The sequence below is a fragment of the Larus michahellis genome, chromosome 6 (genome assembly GCF_964199755.1).
Source record: "Larus michahellis chromosome 6, bLarMic1.1, whole genome shotgun sequence".
Lineage (NCBI taxonomy): Eukaryota > Metazoa > Chordata > Aves > Charadriiformes > Laridae > Larus > Larus michahellis.
Window position 1 is genome coordinate 70756194 of NC_133901.1, and position 16738 is coordinate 70772931.

At 42.4% G+C, this 16738-nt stretch overlaps 1 protein-coding gene across 2 annotated transcripts in view; it reads left to right on the plus strand.

The window, feature by feature from the left end:
• DOCK1 (dedicator of cytokinesis 1) overlaps window positions 1-16738 on the plus strand; it is a 324129-nt gene that overhangs the window by 58163 nt on the left and 249228 nt on the right. For both annotated transcript variants that reach the window (XM_074593014.1, XM_074593017.1), the window contains exons 20-23: window positions 3172-3261; window positions 3784-3884; window positions 6060-6194; window positions 10665-10773. In XM_074593014.1, coding sequence (XP_074449115.1) covers window positions 3172-3261; window positions 3784-3884; window positions 6060-6194; window positions 10665-10773 — 435 coding nt within the window. The remainder of the gene's footprint in view (window positions 1-3171; window positions 3262-3783; window positions 3885-6059; window positions 6195-10664; window positions 10774-16738) is intronic.

Sequence of the window (16738 nt, forward strand, 5' to 3'; positions counted from 1 at the left end):
TAGGGTGGTTTTTTTTTTTTTTTATTTTAAGCACTTTGGTGAATTTTTATATACAGACACATGAAGGCAAAGGGCATTTTTCTTTGCAAGATTAAAACATCCTAAAATTCTTACATGGTGATATTAAATGTATTTTTAATATATGGATGTGGAATGCAATCCTACAATGTGCTGCTGACTTTTTTTTTAAATATTTCTTCTGAAAATATTTAGCTACGCCAAGTTATTTACATCTGCCAAGGCCACTGAGTGATTGTAGAGACCTGTGTAAGGACAGATTTTGCTGTAGAAAAGAGTAGGCTGGGATTTTATTGAATGTGTTGTAATAAATCAAATCTAAGAGAGTGTCAAAAGATGCAGCGTATTGGGGACAGATGACCCTTAAGGACCTGCAGCAGTGTTTTCTTACTTCAGTGGATTTTAATTTGGTCAACTGAAGTATAATGAATGCCTCATCTCGAAGTAACTTAAAACGTCTGAGACTGCTGATATTATCCTTTATTGAGCGTGGTGAAAATAGGATCTCACGTGATTTGTTTTTCAGGAAGGTTCTGCCTGCTGCGTTTTGTTGTGGATCATTTGATAGCTAAAAACTTGCCACTGATATTTGCTTCTGCCGAGCATTGTCATAGTTCTGTCGCTTGGAATTTTCCCCCTTCTCCAAATGACATCAGAGCGCATACGGCAGATTACTGCTGGGTGGATATTGGTGCTTTTAGAAGCATCAGAACGCAGCACAAACGAGGTTTAAGTAAAAGCAGTATCGGAGCGAGTTCTTCCGCTGGCACGCGCTCACCCCTCCCTGTGCTGGTGCAGGACTCGTATGAAATCGTATTCCCTTCTCCCTATTGCATGGGGATCTGGGCACAGCTCGATTTATGCATAGGATGGAAAAGTGAATGTTTAATATTGCTCTCTTCACCGTTTTTATTCTTTTTTAGAAGACAGCTGTTTGCCTTATCCGTCTGTTAAGAGCAGTGTTCAGTGTGTAGACGTGGTGTTGCATGTTCGTAATACATAGTTTGTAACTGTTCCTTTCTATTCTTTCAGCTTTTTTTGTCCTTCATGGTTTTAAATACGATGCATGGTAGAGGCTGTGTATATTACAAGTACACATTTGATAAAATATATTCACATTTTCTGTTAAACTCTTTCTATGTTGTTAAAACTCCAGTAAAATACCTCTGGTACTGGTGTTCGTTTATCACCAGGCAGAGATCAGCCGAGATGCTCGTTCTGTGTTTGACTGTTTCAATAGTACACGGAGACTGTAAATGTTATCTCCCTTTCACAGAGGCTCTGACGGCATTTGGGCATGGAGTCTATAGGATGTGAGAATGTAAACTAATAGTCTAGAAATTATTCATACTAGTTCCCTACCTGAGAAGTGTTTTCCTACCGCTTCATTCAACAAAAGCATCTATCCTCTGTTCTTCTGGCTGTTACGTGAAGTCCTTGTGAACAGGTTTAAAACTTGAACTCTACTACTGAAAGTCAATATGTGATGCCTAAACGTGAAGTGAAGACTTGATCGGTAATGACCCAGCCATCTCTGGGGCTTTGTTTCTAAAGGCCCTTAGCCAGGCAGCGTTTGGGATCTGAGGGTGCTGCTTCTCTTCAAACCAAGACAAAAACTTCTCATGTGGAAGCTCAAGGCTCTGCTTTGTTGTTTCCTTCCTGTCAGCTGCTGGTTAAATGTACTTTATTTGCATGAGTTCTTTAATTGAACAAATGGGACTAGGAGAAGGGTTTTTTTTTTTTTTTTTTTTCTTTTCCCTCCCAAATCCTGTAGTGGAACTATGAGCTGTAGCACCTCCAGAACTGAGGTCTAAAATCGGCTGCAAGCATTTTGGCTTTTCTGTGTTTTCATCTTCAGATATTAGTAGCGTGAACTGTGGCTCTGTGTTCACTTGTTTTGAGGGAATTTGGCATTCGGCAGTGTTTAGTGAGCTGCTAAATGGAGCTTAATTCCTGAGATTGAACTCTGGATTTAGTAGGTAGTCCAAGGGACTCGCATTTGGTCTCTGGGAGGCTCATTCCGTAGCTAAAAAGGTTGAAGGGAGGAAGGCGGGAGTCCAGTTGTTTTTGCATGGCTCCCACGGTGTGTGTAATATCTCTTTGTAGTTCCAGTCTCAGGAAGCGTTTGCCCTTCTGTTTGTTCAGACGTTCTTCCTCAACCGTACCTTACTCATCTACAAGACAAAAACCATTTGTACTTCATTTGAGACAGATGTGCTGGAACAGTCCATGTCGAACCCCTTCTCTCTCAACCAAAACAAATACAAACTGAGGCCGTGATCCATCCTTATTATGCCTCGGAGGAGCCCGTGTTGGTTGTGTGTCACCAGGTGGAAGAGGATGCTCAGGCACGGATTCCCGTGCTGATAAAACTGAATGTGTTGATGAGTATCTCTGGGCCGTGCATGGGTTACTTGCTGTCACTGGGAAGAAATACTGTAATTATAGGTGCATAAAGCAGCTTTTAACCCTCTGCTTAGCTCGGGTTCCCTGACGCTAACCTGCTTTTACTTTTCGTGTTGCACAGATGAGGGTGTCCAGCCAAGTTGGGTAGTGAAGACTCTTCCTCTGTGGCAGTGGTAGAGGCGTGTAGGGCTTGGGCTGGGGCGGAAGGTTGGGTGCTCTGGTTCCCATGCCTGCGTGTGCGCTCCCGCTGTGGGGCCCAGCCGATGCAGCCATGAAAAACGATGTGCCGGGCACTTCTCATCGCTCAGCTCCCAACTACCGAGAGTGACTTGATTTATTTGGCATGAGACTGAGTTGCTTGTCTGGTTTGTGCTCTTGAAGCGTCGGTTTTCGGAAACTGCATGATCCTGTTGGCTGTCTGTTGAAGCTGAGTTTTGAAATACATTTGTGTTCATTTGCTGTAATAGATGACACTTCTCGTTCAGGAGTAGCAAGTGTGATTTCTGACCTTTTTTATTTTTTCTATTTGAGTGATACAGATCTATAGATAGATAGATATAGATATCTATCTATATCTATAGATAGATAACCAACTTAACTAAAAAATAATTTGCTGAAAAACAAAACGTTTCAGCTAACTTTTGAAGTTATTACTTTGTAAAATATGTAAATGCAAGCAAGTAACCTGTGTGACACCTGAATTTCATTTTTCCTGTAAAATGTGATGAACTGTGTATTTTTTTGTAGTTTCTTCAAGATACGTTGGATGCACTTTTTAACATAATGATGGAGAACTCGGAGAGCGAGACATTTGACACATTAGTGTTTGATGCTTTGGTGAGTTTGCATTGTGGATGGAATAAAATGTAGGTATTGCAATATTGAATAAATAAAACAAGCATGGTGTAAATGCTAGGATGAAGATTACTAATGAAGTGGATCTTATTAGCTCTTAGTTTTTTATCATTTAATTTAAAATGCATGGAAGGTTTTCATTATCTTTGAAGATTCAGTTGGACTAGACCAAAAGGGGGTTGGATTATATCATGAAAACATCACGTACATCTTGGCAGAAAAGACAGAGGCAGTCAAGCCCAGTCATTTTAGTGGGTTAACTGCAGAATTTAGGGCAGAAACACAAAGTTCCTGCTTAGAAAAACAAAACTTTGTTATGAACAGGAAGTTTTCACAGGACAGGAGAATATTAATATATTGGGAGAACAATCAAAAGGCAAAGTCTCTGTGTTTTTAATGTTATTAATGCATCTTATCTGAAAATAAAAATGGGTGAATGTAGAACATTTAAGATTTTTTTTTTTTTTGAGGGTAGTGCAATAATTATGCTGGGCTTTTTTTCAGGTGTTTATCATTGGACTGATTGCTGACAGAAAATTTCAACATTTTAATCCTGTCTTGGAAACCTACATTAAGAAGCACTTCAGCGCTACGTTAGCCTACACGTAAATCTTAAAAATTACTTCTTCTAATGTGGCTTGCGCAGTTTTTCCAGATAACATTATTCAATTACTTGTTCATGTAGTTTAATTAGGAATTTGCCCATAGAGCTTGGGAGGGTGGGAGCTTCTGGAAGAAGGCTGGAGATAGCATGTACTTCGTATGTCTTTCTCTCTTGAAATAACAGTAATAAAACTTTTGCAAAAGGTCATTTGCAAGGAGGAAGACTAGATTTTGTTGTGTTGAAGGAGGGAATGATTTGACTATTTCAAGAACTGTTTTGTAAGGAAAGTGTTCGTAAGCAGTTCTCAGTTATACTTGAGGAAGAAATCACGTCCATTTAAGATGTTTCAAATATATGTTGTGTGGTGCATTAAATTGATGTTCTACCATGTATTATCTGCATTACCATTGCTTTGGGGAGGAAGCAGTGAAGAACAAAAAAACAAAGGTCCACTGTATTTGCTGTTTTAAGTGTTTCTTGAGAGTTCGGTTCTTTGCTGCTGCTTGAGACTATTAGTGTTGGAGGAAAGTATATAATGGACAACTTCCAGTGTTGGGAGGAAAAAAAATCCAAACAGGGAAACCTGCTGTGCACTTTGCTGTTATGCTGTTGGTTTTTTGGTTTTTTTTTTGTGACCAGAAAATGATTGAGAAGTATTGATTTAAAATAGTGAAGAAGAGTTAGGCCTTTAGTCACAACTTTGATATTGCAGTCGCTTTGCTGAGTTACAGGCAGTGAGTGTTGCAGCCGTCGTGTGAAGTGGGTAAAGGATGGAGCATCCTCTAGCGTCTGGTTTTGTTGGCAAGAGCTGAAAGTGGTCCTTGCGCTGGCAGGCGTGGAGAGCATCCTGCCCTGCCTTAAATGCAGGGAGGTGGAAGCAGGTTTAAGCTCAAGGATGCTGGAAGATCTGAATTCTGGCTGGACAAGTGCCCGTGGGCATGACAAATCCCTACCCTCTCCCTGCCCTTTATTGTACAGGTTTGCTTCAGGAGAGAGAGGTTGCACTGGCAATATCTACGCGGTTACTTGGAATTCTTAGGCAGTTTACTCCTATTCAAATAAATATCAAGATATCTCTCTGCTCAATGTTATTTTCTGTTAAGTGGCGTATGATGTTCTACTTCTTAGCGGGGATGTTGAAACATACAGTGTAGCTAGGGTGACTTAAAACGGAATTGCCTGTATTTGCATTAAAATTGTGATTTATATTCGTTGGAAGGGAAGTAGTTGAAATGGTATTATTTTTAAAATTGCTTCACCTTCAAGTTTGATGGACTTCAAAATGTGGAATAAGAGAATTTCCAACTGGTGTCGTATACATTTTTGAGAAATAAATTTCACAAATTCTAGCCCAAAATCCATGGGAAAGCTATGTAAAGGCAAAGCCTTGTTTAATGAAGAAACTCCCATTTTATGTGTTTTAATTCTAACCTGGAGAAGAGGTCTCTGCCTGGAGAAGAGGAGGCTGAGGGGAGACCTTATCACCCTCTACAACTACCTGAAAGGAGGTTGTAGAGAGATGGGGGCTGACCTCTTCTCCCTGGTGACAAGTGATAGGACGAGGGGAAACGGGTTCAAGTTACGTCAGGGGAGGTTTAGATTGGATATTAGGAAACATTTTTTCACTGAAAGGGTTATTAAACATTGGAACAGGCTGCCCAGGGAGGTGGTGGATTCCCCATCCCTGGAGGTGTTTAAAAAAAGGGTAGATGGGGCACTTAGGGACATGGTTTAGAAGTGGCTTTTGTCAGGGTAGGTTAAGGGTTGGACTCGATGATCTTAAAGGTCCCTTCCAACCTCAGCAATTCTATGATTCTAACGATGTGTTTGTATTTCATTTAATTATTTTAATTATTTTGATTATTATTAGTAGTTGCATCTTTATAATAGCTTACATCTGAATATCCCTAAATACCCAGCAGAAAATAAGTCTCATTGAGATTTGCTGTATTGCTTGGATGTTGAACGGTGTTATAGTCTCTGTTTTTTTCTCAAAAATAGGCTGCAGCTACTTACCAGCAAAAACAAGAACATAATGAGTTGATTAGTTGCATAATTAATGTTGTAACTTGGTGGGCACTACTTAGGCACGTAATTTTTCTTTAAACCTTTCAAAATCGAAATTCTTCTCTGCGAGCATACTTGTAACTTGGATGGTGTTTTTCTATTTAAACAGAAAACTGACTAAAGTTTTAAAAACCTACGTGGATAACGCTGAGAAGTGTGGGATCACTGACCAGCTCTTCAAAGCTATGAAAGCTTTGGAGTACATCTTCAAGTTCATAGTGCGCTCCCGGATATTGTTCAATCAGTAAGTATGGCAAATGCTGACACCTCCTGTAATTCCCGTTGACAATATTGTTTAAGAACTGTCACAATTTTAACACCGCAAGTTAAACTTGCTCAATATCGCACTGCTTTAGTAACACCTTGAGTTGTTAGAAGGTATTTCAGGAGGCAGCTCTTCCCCAAGAGCGAGCCAGATTTCAAAGCTTGAACCCAGCTTTGTGGAAAGTAATAAACAGAAGAAACCCGTGTCTGACGGATGTATATTTTAGGTAGCAGTGTGCTGCTAAAACCATGATGTCTTGCAGCTCTCTATAGTTTAGGTCTCTGAAGAAATGAAGCTTGCCGCTCTTTGGGAAGCTATTTGGGAAGAGGGTCAGAATAGATAGACAGCGAGGGGAGAAAAAGAGTAGGAGATGCACCTTTCTTGACACTCTGCCTCGTAGAAGAAAACCACGAGTATTTTCGGAGTTGAACCCCCAGCAGCCTGTTGGTGGTCGGTTGCAGTTTGTAGGGCCCTGCAGTCTCAATAGGTTTCGGTGAGCAAGAGGGGAAAGTGGAAAGAAAGAAGGGCTGCAGAGTGATATCACTCCTCAAGAGCGATAGTATTTTTGATAGAAGAATCGTCTGAGTTTCTATAAAAGCTCTTTCTATGCCTGACAGCCTGGCAGAGACCTGCTGGGGGGCTGTTTTCTGCTCCCCGCTCGACCTCCGGTGTGGGGAACTGCCCGGGGACTCACTGGCACTGTCTGCCCTGGGCTTCCATCTGTGAAGTCAAGCATAAATAATTCTTCTAAGTTAATTTGGAAGTCAGTACTGTGTTTTATATGCGAAATATGTAAAAAGTTATAAAGTTGATGATATATTCGTCTTCACTTGGATTCAATCCTTTTACTTCTTGTTAGTGATGGTAACAACCTTATTACAAGGGACTTATGTAGAGCTCTGAAGTTACCAACTCCACCAACCTTTCTCTAATTTAGAGATTGTAATTTATTTCTGTAGGAGTCTTGCTGTGAGCTTCATAGAATACTGAATGTCACTTATACTATTGCAGGTCCTACAAATCACTTTTAAACAGAAAAAAATAATGATCTCTTGCTGCAGATTAGATTTACAGACAATATGACCCTCTAGTATTGGCCATTGGATTTCCTCCTGCTAAGCACTAATTCACAGCTCTTTAGCGTTGGGAAGACACAGCTCTCAATGACAAGGGGTTAATCAGCGAAGCTACTGAATGCTGGATGACACCGTGATTTGTTCTGCTGTAGGACTTAAATCCTGCCCGAGGTGTGTGATTTGAAGTGATTGCAATGCAGAAGTGTAGCAGCGTTCTGAAATACCGTTACTGTTTTACTGAGAAATCGCAAGGAGCAGGCAGAATCTTTTATTAGAAATTATTATATATTTTTAGCTTTGGTAATATGGACTGAATATATGGAGCATTTTAGTAATGTGATTGCAGGCAAGCTTCAGTTCTGGATAAATACGTAGAAGCCTGGTTCATCTAGTTAAAGCCTGGTGGCAAATCTTTTTGTTCAGTATATCAAGGTTTATAAAGGCAAAAATATTTGAAGTCAACTTTAGAAAGATCTTTATTTGGTTTGCTCAGCAATGATCCTAGTGGCTGTGTTGCATTTACAACTGTGTTAAGATTTTGAAGGCAGTGCTAAAAGGGTCAGCTTGGTGTGATCCTGGTTTTCTTGTGGCTGCAGTGCTTTTATGCCTTATTGGATGCATTAAATAAATATATGTTAATAACTGACAGTAGGAACACATTTGTGATTAACTTGTTTGTTTTCATTACAATTTCCTTTTTGAAACGCAAAGCTTTTTGTCTGAAGCAGTTTGATTTATTGGACTGTCAAGTTTAGTTACTCTTTATATTGGTATTAGTTTCACCTCTCTAATCTGTTCAGGGGGACACTGAAATCCATTATTGAAATCGGGAGTTAACAAGTAATTTATCCTGCATAACCCCCAGTTTTAGCCTAAAAGGGGAGCAGAAGTTTGCACAGCAGAATAACACAATTTAATAATTTTTCTGTAGCATTCATTTCCCCTGTGTACTGGCTAAATAGCCTTTTTATAAAAAAAAAAAATAATATCTGTGGCTCCCAAAGGTTTATGAACGCAGCATTAAAAATGGTACACATTATTTTCAGTGTAAAGCAGCAAGGACATTCTGAACTCCGCATTTATCTTAAGATAAGCCCCTTTCCTTCTGTACTAGGTGGTCCATCATGATCTCTTCAAACATGAAGAAATCAGAGTATGAGTCTACATATAAAATTCTGGGGTGTGATGCTCTTTCTGAGCTGCAGACTACATTCATGACCTTCTTACTGGGTTTAACTCCAGAAGAAAATGGAGGAAAATAAAGGGGAATTGAACTCTTGCTGGGAGCTGCTCTGCCGGGTCTTGGCGCAAAGTGTTTAGGTTTGCTCAGAGACAGGACTGGTGGGACCAAGGGGGGCTTTGGAAGCCCAGTTGCTGTTGGATGAGGCTTTTGGAGGCAGTTAAAGCCAATGGGGTAAGCATGGGGTTTTAGTTGGGGAAGAAGTCCCATCTGATGTTTATAAACACCCCTGTTTAGATTTGACCTGGAAGCCAGATTCTCCTGGGCTTCCTTTAACCACTAGATCCTTTTTTCCTGGGGGGCAGTGGGTTGTGTTAAGTGTATATAGCCAAGGTTCAAGATGTGTGTTTGCAACAGCCCTTACGTAGTCAAGTCACACATATTGACAAAGTGGGGAAAAATTTTAAAGGATTTACGTGGAGCTGGTGGTCGTCTCCCTCTTCTTACCATTTCGCAGTGAGAGTCACAGAATCGCAGAATGGCAGGGGTTGGAAGGGGCCTCTGGAGACCATCTAGTCCAACCCCCTGCCAGAGCGGGGTTCACCTGGAGCAGGTGGCACAGGAACGCGTCCAGGCAGGTTTGGAATGTCTCCAGTGTTGGAGACTCGCCCACCTCTCTGGGCAGCCTGGGCCAGGGCTCTGCCACCCTCAAAGGAAAGAAGTTCCTCCTCATGTTGAGATGGAACTTCCTATGCTCAAGTTTGTGCCCATTACCTCTTCTCCTGTCACTGGGCACCACTGAGAAGAGCCTGGCCCCATCCTCCTGACACCCCCCCTTTCAGTATTTATAAGTGTTGATAAGATCCCCCCTCAGTCGTCTTTTTTCCAGACTGAAGAGACCCAAGTCCCTCAGCCTTTCTTCATCAGAGAGGTGTTCCAGTCCCCTCATCATCTCCGTAGCCCTTTGCTGTCCCCTCTCCAGCAGTTCCCTGTCCTTCTTGAACTGTGGAGCCCAGAACTGGACCCAGCACTCCAGATGTGGCCTCACCAAGGCAGAGTAGAGGGGGAGGACGACCTCCCTCCACCTGCTGGCCATGCTCTTCTTGATGCACCCCAGGGTGCCATTGGTCTTCTTGGCCACAGGGGCACATTGCTGGCTCATGGTCATTCTGTTGTCCACCAGGACTCCCAGGTCTTTTTCCATGGAGCTGCTCTCCAGAATGATTGCATCCTACACCTGAAGCAGAGATCATTATGCATTTAAAATACTCAAGAGAGTTTCAGGACTGTTCATTCCTGTGCTGTCTTGAACTGGTGGACCAGGTTCTTCAGCTTGTCTCTGTATTTTTTGGTGTTGCTCAGGTGTTTCAGGGCAGTTTTTAGCCCCCTAAAAGCATCTGGCAGAGAGAGGGGCGGGGGGGGGTTGTTTCTTCCTGTGGGGAGATCAGCTCTGAAAAATCCCACCTGAAGAGACGGGGACCTGCCTTGCGAACTTTGCCTGTGGCTTAGTCGTCCTTCTGCAGCAGCTGTACTGATTACGTGGGAAACTGAGCCTTAACTAGTTTAGTGTTAGCGAGCCAGAAGTTAGAGGTGAAATGTGTTTTAAACTTAATGCTCCCTTCCTGTGGGGGGGAAAAAAAGGGTCTTTTTTTAGCAAATAATGGCTTGATAGGCTCTTTCTGTCTTTCACAAAGTTTAAGGCCACTCACCTTAGGCCACTGGTAGATTTTAATGATTTCTGGCAAGTTGTCTGGATGCTTTCTGGCTTGCTCATCAGAGGGCTGCTTGGCGTTGGTCCTCCCAGACATCTGCTAGCTCTTGTGCGGGGTGAGGAGACTCCATCCCACTGCTGCGTGGGCACGTGGAATTGGGTCACGGCTGAGGGATTCACCATGACTTGAAGGCGTAAACAACAATACTGAATGTGGCATTTTACCTAGGAAGCTTTAACATAAAAAATCTGCTGTTCCTGCTGGCCCAGCCCGGTCAGTCTGTCATGTCTTGGCTTGTCTTTTTTTTTTTTTTTTTTTTTTTTTTTTGGTGGAAGAAAACTCCTGGTTCAGTGAAGAAACTTGTAGAAATTCTTGAACTTAAAAAAAGAGTAACGCAACACATTATCATCTCACAGTTTTTTTTAAAAAATGTATTTCCATTTTAGTTGGATCGTGCTTATGAAACCTAATTATTTTTCAGACTTTATGAAAACAAAGGAGAAGCAGACTTCAGGGAGTCTCTGCTGCAGCTCTTTAAGTCCATCAATGAGATGATGAGCAGCATCTCTGATCAAACTGTCATAGTGAAGGTACGTGCTTCACAGGGCTCACTCTTGGCTTTACCTCTGCATCCTAAACCACAGTTAGGCCATCGATGAAGCGTATGCTTGTATTTGTCCCCAAAAGCGTATTTTGCCTCACATGCGGCTAACACTCGGTGCTTTTAATGAAGGGTTTGTGACTATAAAGAATGTGCTTTGAACCAGTAAATTTACTTAAATTGCTGTAAATACCTCACTTTTATTTTTAAAAGTGAATGTAGGGGTTAAATGATGTTTAGCTTATTGAACTTGTATAACAAGGTATTTTTAAGGCATTATCTTTAAGATGCTGATGATAATGTAGATCATTGTATTCTTATGCACTTATATCCTAGGCTGTTCAGGAGCTTCAATATAGTATCTTAAGCCCCAGTACGTGCTTTTAATGGAAAATCAGTAGTGAGTCAGGCTGCAAACTCCACCCCACACCCCTCTCCTTTTGTCCCTTTAAAATGGTAGGTACTTTTGGTAGCGTTGTCTGGCTCATGGAATTGGGAATATGGTCTCTGACCTCAAATGAACATGAGTACTGATATCAGAGATCAGAGGCACGGAATTGTAGGACTGGTAGGTTTTTATATCCAGAGGAGTCTGAGGTCATTGTGCCAATACCGGTCCCACGTTCTGTTAGTGAATCTCTTCATCACGGCAAAGTACAGACTGTCATAAACACGCGTTTGATGAGCTACACCTTGAAGTTCTCCTTCTGATTCCAAATAGAATTTATAAAAGGACATAACTCTTGACCTAGCCATGCTGAATCAGTTGGAAGATGATGATCAGAGAGGGGCTAAGAATCGGGGTTGAATTTGGGAACAGTGTGACTCCTCCTGCTCAGATGTGCAGTGGATGTGCGTTAGAAGAAGGTTTTATAGCAGCTGGGAGGCCAAGGCAGACAATGGCCCAGTGCTGTGCCAGTGCAAGAGGTTTTTCTTGAAGGGAACTGGGAAGACTACAGCAGGAAAGCTCCGAAGTCAAAGACCCTGGTCCTTTGTCGCTGAGTGCACGCAGGTCTTGGGCTACTAATACCATGCTGAGCACACAGCACAAATAGATAGTGGGGATAAAGCTGCTGAGTTGGAATGTTTTAGGCAGAGAGAATGAGACTGTATCATCTGATAACAAAATAAGGATATTGCATGTTTCAGGAAAGCTGTATTTTCATTCCATTGCCAAAGCATCTATCCTGAATGGAAATTGGTAAGTTTGAGGCAGTGACTCAGTGTGCTATCTGGCGTGTTACAAATAGGATGTTTTCAGATTATGAGGATTGAATGTAAGATTTATTTTCCCCGAGACTCGTTTTTGAGGCCTACTTCAGGAAGGCAGATGCACATGAGCTTTTTTTCTTTTTCAACAGTTTATGCCTTGAAAAAAATAAAAATACCCCCCAAAACTGATGTGGTTTTCTTCACCTGAGATGCAGGAAAAGAAGACAAACTTCCTAGCAGAGCTAGAGAGGTCGCACTAGAGCAGTGTCTGTCCTAGTCCGGGTGTTGTTTCATATTCCCATCTTTGCAGACATGGGTAGAGCACATCTGCTGTCTGCATTTGCCTACGTGAAGTTCGCTGGGAGACGAAACGTGGACAGACGAGCCAGAGCGGGGTTGTCCGAGAAGGGTGCTTGGGGGTGCCTTTCAGAAGCCTTGACAACCTTTCATTCATTATTCATTGCTTTCATCTCCTTTGGGCTCTTAATTACTCAGCTCTTAGAATACATCATTGCTAGTATTGGCTTTTTGCAGCTTGTGAGATTGCTTTTATTATGTTCAAATATCCACTGAAGCACTACAGTAACCAGAGGTGTGTGGTTCTATTGCAAAGAATAAAGTTATTGAATCGGTGGATAAACGTGGGGATTTTTGAGAGAGAGCGAGGATGGTTTCTGTGGATCTTGTCTGGCAAAGCTGTTGGAGTCCTGGGAGGGTGTCAATAACCGTGTAAAGTGGACATGGCCTTACAGGCTTCACTCAGCGTCTTTATCAGCGATCTGGGGTTGGCAGTCAAGTTCCCTGCCTAGGGGTGAGGAAGGTTAGAAGGACCTCACAAAACTGAGTGGGCTGAAAGGTGAGCTTCAAGGTAGACAAAACGTAAGGCAGTGCATCTCAGGCAGAGTAAATTAATCCCTGTGTGACGGTCTACTTGAAGCTGGCAGTTGCAGATTGGGGAAGATGCTTTGGAGTCATAACTGACAGCTTTCCGAGGTCATCGGTTCCATGTGCAGCGGCAGGCGAAGAAACAACAGGGTGTTGGGTGTCAGTCAGAGGGACAATGAGAACATGGGAGGGCTGTCATTTTGTCGGTAGATACCCTTGGTGTATCTGCATCTTGCGTCCCATGTGCAGTTCTGGTCTCCGTGCCTCAGGAAATAGTTACAGGGGCGCGGAGAACCAGGGCTGGGAATGGTGCACCTTCCTGCTGGGCGAGCGCTCTGTGAAACTCTCCTGCACTGAATCCCACGCTGCAAGAAGTGGGATGCACTCACTGACAGCAGTAGGAGGTTAGTTTAAAATAAGTAAAGAAAAATCTTTCGTTTCTGAAGCTTGCTGTCACAGGGGGTTATAGAGGCAGCGTCGGCAGGCCTGGAAGGGTTAGACAGATTTACTGACCACAGGCCCGTAGATGTTCTACAAGGATGGGTGGAGATGCAGCCTGAAAGGATGCTGGAGGAGCCAGGAGGGGAATGGACCACACAAACTGTAAATGGCATTTGCTGTGGCCACCACTGGAGACCAAGCGCTGGGCTGTACGCAGCGTTGGTGGGACACAGTGAGCATTTCTTGTGCTGTTGAAGTTTTGTAGAGCGCTAATGAAGATAAGCAGATAAGTTGCTAGGTTCCTGTGTTGCGCAGTTAAGATCAGCAGATCTAGCTGTAGCAGTTTCAGGCTTTTTTTTTTTTTTTTTTTTTTACTGTTTTTAATATATATTGGGGAAGCTAAATAAGTGTATACAAAATAAGCCTGTTTGGAGAGATAAGTTGAAAAGACCTACATAGAAAATTAAGGTGCTTTACATTAAAAGAGACAGATGCTTAATTCACACATTTGAATATTTCTGTTTCTCCGTGCAAAAATTGTAATCTGCCTTGATAGTTTATCGACATGAAGCAGAACTGCCACTGGAAAGTTTGTCTGAAATGTTCACAACTTTTCTCTTTGGGCTGGTTGTACTGAATTGTTTTTTTCCCCAGCCTGTCTGTTAAGAGAGTAGCCTTCAAGCTGACACCGTGCGGGGGAGAATGAATGACTGCAGTCTTATGTTCTTAGCAAGAATTACTCTTTACCTATTCAAATATTTATGTCCTTGGGGAAGCTGATGAGCTGTTTCTGACTGTAGCTCAGGTCTTCAGTTATTTAACATTTTGCATTTAAATTGCCTCTTTTTTTTTTTAATTTAAATTTTTCAAGGCTTTGGGTGCATTTTAAAAAAAAAAAGTTTCCTCAAAAGAAAACTCTATGAATTGTACAAGGATTTAAGACCGTAGAGCACAAAAAGAGGCTTTGAATTTGTAACTCTCTTAGTATTATGCTATTAAAAATCTCCTAGGGTGGGGGAGAATTTGTATGTGTGGCTGCTTTGCAAACTTGACTTCAGTTTCAGCCTTTAAGGAAACAAAATCGAGAGTATTTTCTGTGGAAGGCAAATTAAAAGTGGCGTTTTGCAGTTTTGTTGGCTACAGGTAGGGATGAGATGACTGTCCACCACATAGATTAAATTTTTTGTCAAGACTTCGAAGGAAAAAAAAACCAACAAACAGAAGAGCAAAAGCCCTGTCTGTCTGCAAAATCCTCCGCTGCACCAAAATCATGCTTTGCGTTACTGAGGATGCTTTGACTCCCAGTCTCCTGGCCAGGGAAGGCATTGACCTGAATAATTTGTTTTTTTGTTTTTTTTTCAACAAGATCCTCCAAGAAGCCTTGAGTTGGCCTGGAATTAGGGAGAGGCACGTTTGTGTCCGCTCTCCATCCTTCCCTGCTTCCGATGGGGTGTCGGTCAGAGGAGGGGGCTCTGAAGGCAGCCCCAGTGCTGGCCCCCGTCTGCTGCCCGCTGCGTCGGTGCCGTTAACGGTCACTCGGTGGCTTAAGAGCTGGGCACCTAGTCCTTACGGTGTGTAGTTGTAGTGCCTGGCGTAGCGTATGCATGGAAAAAGTGTATATTGCAGAGCGTAAAGGTCTGCTTGCTTTCAGGAGCTCTTGGTACTGCAAAAATAAGAATAACAATTTAAAAATATAATTAAAATTTATTTAAAGTTTGAGTTGTAGTGCTTCAGCGCCGTATTTCTACAGTAAATAGGTAAAAATCCATATATTCTTGGAACGCGAGCAGAACTTTAGTTGCATTTATAGCTCTCAGTCGGCTCAAATATGTTGCAATCAAACATTAGGTGTAAAAATGAATTGAAAACATATTTATTTCTTATCCTAGCCTATAAAGGCAGCAATAGTCAATCCTATCGGTTTGAATTTGAACAGCCATTCAGTCCTACAGGTTTGAATATGACAGCTAGTATGGTGTAGATTACAGTGTTTAAAACAATGCAGAGTTTGGTTTTTATAGTTAGTTACCTAAATATAATTGTTTAGGGATTTTTTTGTGTGTGTCAGTGCTGACTGCAGCTGAGGCAGACATTCAGAGGCTGCCTTTTACACTTGATTTTTATATATACATTTTTTTTTTTAAGGTGTGCAGTTGTCCAAACTGGAGAGGGAAATTCAAACTGATTTGAGCTGAGGGACGTTTTGGTCGTCCTCTTACTAACAGAATGTTTTCTTGCATTGAGAAAGGTAGCGGGCTGCAGCAATAGCTTGAGATGTAGAGAGATTAAACTTTGTTTTCAAGTATCAGTTTCATTTTAAGAATTACTTGATTAAACAAGGTGTGCAGCGTTCGGTGCATATAGATATTTTTAATGGTTACAAGTATAGTGAGCTTCCCTGATTTTATTCCTATTTTCTGCTAATTGGTGCATGATAATTATTTCCTTAACCTTTTACTGTTTAAGCCTGAGCTCAGCTGAAGCCTAGCACGGCGCTTCAAGTTCAGATAAAAATGCAAATGTTTCCTGGTAATTTATTCTTGCATCTCTTTGAAACAAGGGCAGTTGAGCCAGCTGCGTGGAATTTACGAGGACTGTCTGATTTAGGCTGCGTCTGTGTGAGGCAGCTGAACTATTCTCAGCAGGGTTCTTGCGGTTGGCTCTAATGTTTGCTGTTCAGCCTGACTTTGTACTGCCGTTCAGGATGGCTGAAAAAAGCTGGGCTGGGTAGCCCAGTTAGTTCTCTGTGCTTTAAATGATCTTGATAAAGTAGGTGTGTGTATAAAATTATCCTGTAATGTGACCACAGAGAGCCGGGGCGGAAGATGATAACGTTTTGCTAATGTGAATTCTCTTGTGTGTGTGGTTTTTTAATAATCCTTGTCACTTTTAACACATGGTGCATATTTCTCAGTATCTGTACCATGCTTTTTCCTACTCCAATATTAAGCATTTATTGCTAAAGCCACAGAGAAGCCAACCGCATCCTGGGCTGCATCAGAAGAAGTATGGCCAGCAGGGCGAGGGAGGTGATTCTGCCCCTCTGCTCTGCTCTGCTGAGACCCCACCTGGATGCTGGGAGGGCTGGAGCCCCTCTGCTGTGGGGACAGGCTGAGAGAGCTGGGGGGGTTCAGCCTGGAGAAGAGAAGGCTCCGGGGAGACCTTCCAGCCCCTGCCAGTCCCTCAAGGGGCTCCAGGAAAGCTGGGGAGGGACTCTGGAGCAGGGAGAGGAGCCATGGGATGTGGGGGAATGTTTTTAAACTGAAAGAGGGGAGATTTAGATGAGATCTGAGGAAGAAGTTGTTTGCTGTGAGGGGGGTGAGCCCCTGGCCCAGGTTGCCCAGAGCAGCTGTGGCTGCCCCATCCCTGGAGGGGTTCAAGGCCAGGTTGGATGGGGCTTGGAGCAACCTGGGCTG